This window comes from Impatiens glandulifera, chromosome 1 (genome assembly GCF_907164915.1).
Source record: "Impatiens glandulifera chromosome 1, dImpGla2.1, whole genome shotgun sequence".
NCBI classification, from domain to species: domain Eukaryota; kingdom Viridiplantae; phylum Streptophyta; class Magnoliopsida; order Ericales; family Balsaminaceae; genus Impatiens; species Impatiens glandulifera.
The window spans coordinates 91,201,575-91,205,994 of NC_061862.1; the positions used below are offsets into that span (position 1 = coordinate 91,201,575).

At 34.4% G+C, this 4,420-nt stretch overlaps 1 protein-coding gene and 1 non-coding gene across 8 annotated transcripts; one reads left to right on the forward strand and one right to left on the reverse strand.

Moving 5' to 3' along the window:
* Positions 1-317: 317 nt before the first annotated feature.
* LOC124919276 (UPF0496 protein At3g19330) lies at positions 318-4,411 on the reverse strand. 7 transcript variants are annotated; one of them, XM_047459482.1, is made up of 6 exons: positions 4,041-4,302; positions 3,817-3,959; positions 3,596-3,725; positions 2,759-3,331; positions 1,877-2,284; positions 318-579 (listed from the first exon to the last, which is right to left on the reverse strand). In XM_047459482.1, the coding sequence occupies exons 3-5, from the start codon at positions 3,657-3,659 to the stop codon at positions 1,887-1,889; spliced, it is 1,035 nt and encodes a 344-aa protein (XP_047315438.1). In that variant the 5' UTR covers positions 3,660-3,725; positions 3,817-3,959; positions 4,041-4,302; the 3' UTR covers positions 318-579; positions 1,877-1,886. The 7 variants fall into 7 exon arrangements, with proteins under 7 accessions (XP_047315438.1, XP_047315439.1, XP_047315437.1 ...); XM_047459483.1 differs by having other exon boundaries at positions 3,596-3,722; positions 3,814-3,959; XM_047459481.1 differs by having other exon boundaries at positions 3,814-3,959; positions 4,041-4,301.
* Positions 1,400-1,472, forward strand: TRNAK-UUU. Its single transcript has one exon. It is a non-coding gene; the product is annotated as a tRNA-Lys (tRNA).
* Positions 4,412-4,420: the final 9 nt, after the last annotated feature.

Genomic DNA, 4,420 nt, shown 5'->3' on the forward strand with positions numbered 1-4,420 from the left:
TCACTTAATATAATAAATTATTTTAAAAAAAAAAAACTTGTTTAAAATAAGAAAAAGGTGAATGGTTTGATCATAAAAAGAATACAGCCTTTTCATTAGAAGTTTGGTTCACCTATATACTAATTTTCCTCTCTCCTAAATAAATATTTTCTTTTCTAAATGATTTTTTATTTAATAAATAAAAATATACTCAGCTTGCATATGGGTGTTGGCTCTGGCTACAATTAGATTAAATTAATTTCCAAATAAGAGCACAATTGATGCTCCCATATATCAAAATATTAAAACACAATTGACTTTGAACTTTGAACTTAAAATGCAACTAAAAAATTGAATATATTAATCTTTGTTGGTGTCAAGAACAAGAGTTCATGAAACACAAGTATACACTTTAAGATCATCATTATAAATATTTATAATGTGGGCACCAATAGGCAGTAATGTTTATCAATTCACAAATTTATAATTTATATCTCAACTATTGAAATGAAAAACGCTATTGATCAACCTCCATTGCAGCTGGCTTATAATGAGAAATTATTGATAGCATGTTCGCAATCCTTTGGACATAGATTCAATCTGTCATTTAAGAATGAAGAATGATTTCGGGGATATCAAAGATGAAAAAGAATAAAGAGATTATGGACATAGTAATTTAACATAATAGAGAATGGATCGAGCAAATTATCTTCATACAGCTTCACTATTCTAGTACCATGATTTTGTTTTCAAAATTTTCACAATAAAGATCTAAGAAAACTATCTTATGCCAAATGAAATGATTTAAAAAAAAAGTGATTGTGCCTAGTTTCCAACAAGCTCGAGATTTTCTCAAATCTATAAGCATTTCAATCTTCTCAATCAAATTATCTTATTAGTATAAAAACAAAATATCACCTCTTTCTCATAAAATCAACTTTCTAAGTCTGTAATGGTTATAACATCAAAAGGACAAAGAAACTGAACACAAGGCACATATTAAAAAGAGGATGCTTGATATATACATATTGTAATGTTGATTTGATTCTTTGATTGACCAATTTGTTTGTGACTGGTAGCTAAACATATACTGCACAACATCAAGGTGTGCAATGATAAATCCTCATGTTTCCTTTCCATACATTTTATGTTTATAAGTTTTGTTCATGCACATAAACTCTGTAAATGGATTAGGTCTTCTTAGCTTCAGGGAGATATTTCTGTTAAAAATCTCCCTCAATCTGGTTTACTTTCATGTAACTCTATTTTCACTTATGTATAAAATTTGTTGGATTTCAGCAAATTTTCTTTTTACAAGTGGAGCTAGATCAGGGTCTGAGCAAGATGAAAAAAATGTCAACAATATAGTCAAATCAAAGTTGTGTTTCAGAAAACTGTCTCATCAAAATCAACATCATTAGCCGTCTTAGCTCAGCTGGTAGAGCGCATGGCTTTTAACCATGTGGTCGTGGGTTCGATTCCCACAGACGGCGTTACATCTAAATTCAATATTCTTTTAAAAAAAAGAAGGAAATTTATATATTTTTTTCTCATTCAGCTCCAGAAAGTATTTCTAAATGAGGTACTTTGTGATCACAAAAAATCATCCAATTCACTAAAGCAACTTTTCCAACTATGGTTTATGGAAGTGAACTAAGTGAGCCATACACTTATGATGAGCTTTCCCACAAAATCATGAGTGTTCCATGCTTCTATGACTCACATTTTGTGCTTTATTACAAAATTTCAAGTCTTTAATCCAGATTGTGATTCATGGTCAATCAAATAATTCAATCTTGTAATCTTCTTTTAATCTTTTTACATAAGATCTATCACAAAACAGTTTTTTTTGTCCAAAAGAAATAGTAAATGTTCGTGCAGATAAAAAATAACTCACCTGATTTTAGTTATGAGGCTGACTCATGAATAATGGAGCCTGCTGACTCATGAATAATGGAGCCTGCTGATGACTGGAGCTTCTCAAGAAGCAGAGATCTAACACTGTTAATATATAGAAAGCATAGGCATATGTGTTCCTCTAGTTCCTTAAGCTGTCGGAAGAAAGTATGATGGTTCAAACTAAGCTGTTTCAACACACGCTGGATAGCATATATGTCCTTTCCCCAATCTGTCCCAAGCTGAATTAGAGGCTTATCATCTTCAACAGCATTATGTAAATGCCTCACAAGCCTGTCAATTGTGTCAAGGTGGTTATTCAAGACAAAAATACCCCTGGCTGCAGCCTCTACCTGAGCTAGCTCTTTTCGATTCTTTTGGCAGGCAAATAGAACAGGAATCAAAGGGCCTGCTAACAAGAAAAAAAATATTAGATATTTGTAACATTTAGAAAAACAGTTTATGGATCTGGGTCTAGATCTAGACGAGAAACTATGAATCTGTGTCTAACTAAGATCTGTTTCCAAACTTCATTTCATCTAGGTGTTTCCAAATGGCCTACATTGTATTAAAGAATATATTAACGGTTTCTCATTTATAAGTGGCTATGTCCATATCAGACATGCAACATTTGAAAACACTTTATGGATTTGGGTCTGGATCTAGATGAGAAACCGTGAATATATGTCTTACTAAGTTTTGTTTCCAAATGTAAATCTTATCAAGATCCACATTCAGATACATAAAAAAAGTGTTTCCAAACAATAAATTAACAGTTACTCATTTAGATCCGGATTTAGACCCAATCCAAAAAGTGTTTCCAAAATGTTGTACCAATGAAGAAAATAGCATAACCAACGGTGGCAGAGAAAAGGAGGCGGACCTTGAGAGCAGGACCTGTTACGTCTTTGTTCAAGTTGTTGCTTGAGGAGAGAGAAACATGTTCGCATGTCGCCAAAGAAGTGGGATGAAGGACATGGGAAAGGGTTGTCGAAGCCATTGAATTCCAAAAGTATATCAAATGCCCGGTTACACTGAGGTTGGGATAGAGGATTTGTGTCAAAATCTGGAGGGAGAACGTCAAGGAGAACATGAAGATGGTGGTAGAGAGTTCGAGCACTTCGAACGTTAGTTTGAAGGTGGATGCAACGAAGTGAGGTGTCCTCACTATGTCTAAAGTAGTCAGATACGAGGCGGGTGAGAGTGGTCTGTTTGATTTGGCAGAGGAATGCCTCTATACAGTCATGACTTGGTTTGAGGACGTCAACCAATAGCTGTTCTGCTGTTTGGTCCTTCCCATTCTCAATATTTGATTCTTGACTCGAGTTTTGTGGGTGAATCATAGACCATAACTCACTGTACGAATTCGTCTGGACAGCAATACTATATGCATAAGTAAGATTCCCTCTGGGTGAAGGTTGCGAGCTTGAACTTAGTGTATCATCACGCGAACTGCCTGCAACAATTGTGTAAAAGAGACTAAATTAGTTTCTCGTTTACGCTTATTGTTTTAGTAACTGGAAACAGTTCCAGATACAAAAACGTTTGAAAACTAAATTAAATCAGAGACTGAGACAGATTGAAAAGCTAATTTATGTTTATGTACATTTCCATATACAGAAACGTTTTAGATTCAGAAACTTATTTATGTTTCCACATACATAAACAAAAGTAACAAGTGTTTCCAAAGGGGGTTATAGAGTGGAGTTTGCAAGTCTACCTTGTGGTTGTGAATGATGATTTGATCTGATAGATGAAGATGAAGGCTTTAGACAATCCAGCATTTCACCCTTTTCAAGGTGAATAGGGCCAGTAAAAAATTGACTTCAGCACTGGCATTCAAGTGTCTTCTGTACAGAAAAGATAAACTTTGAATTTAGGACATTCACATGGATGAACTAATGTAGTGGTTAACAATGATTTGCAGAGATATCAAACCGCCTTGATAAGTTTCAGATTTGTAGAGATTCTCTACTAAAGTCCAAGAGTCAACTAAAACTGTATGAAATTGAGAGGATTTATATATCCTTCTTTTTTCTGTTCTTTTCTAGGAAGTAGGGGGGGGGGAGATCAAACACCAAAACCTGCACGAGAAAGCAATGATGCCTTTTAAATTGTTGTGAATTCAGATGAAGATGAAACATGAGAAGAATGAAGGAGAATACCCTTTTCAAATTTTATGATTTCCAGGTTAAATTAGTCAAAGACGAGCTAATACATCAACCAATTCTCCTAGGTGTTTATTCAAACACTTGGGGGGGCATATATACACCAAAGTCTGTTCCTCATGATCACGCGATATCAAAAATAATACTTGAAACAAAACCAAGCTAACTAAACAATACGAAGAACCCAAAATTGCAGAGTATGAGATTGAAACATAAATATAAAACTTAAAAGGGAAAGAAAACAAAGAGATTTCCCTGCCCTTGATTCATTCATACCTAAACGAGAAAGGAAAGGAAAGAAGGTGAGCTGCTTAGAAGAGTATAGTTGAGTTGATACCTAAGTGCGACGCGGAATCCCTCTCATTTGGTTGACTTGT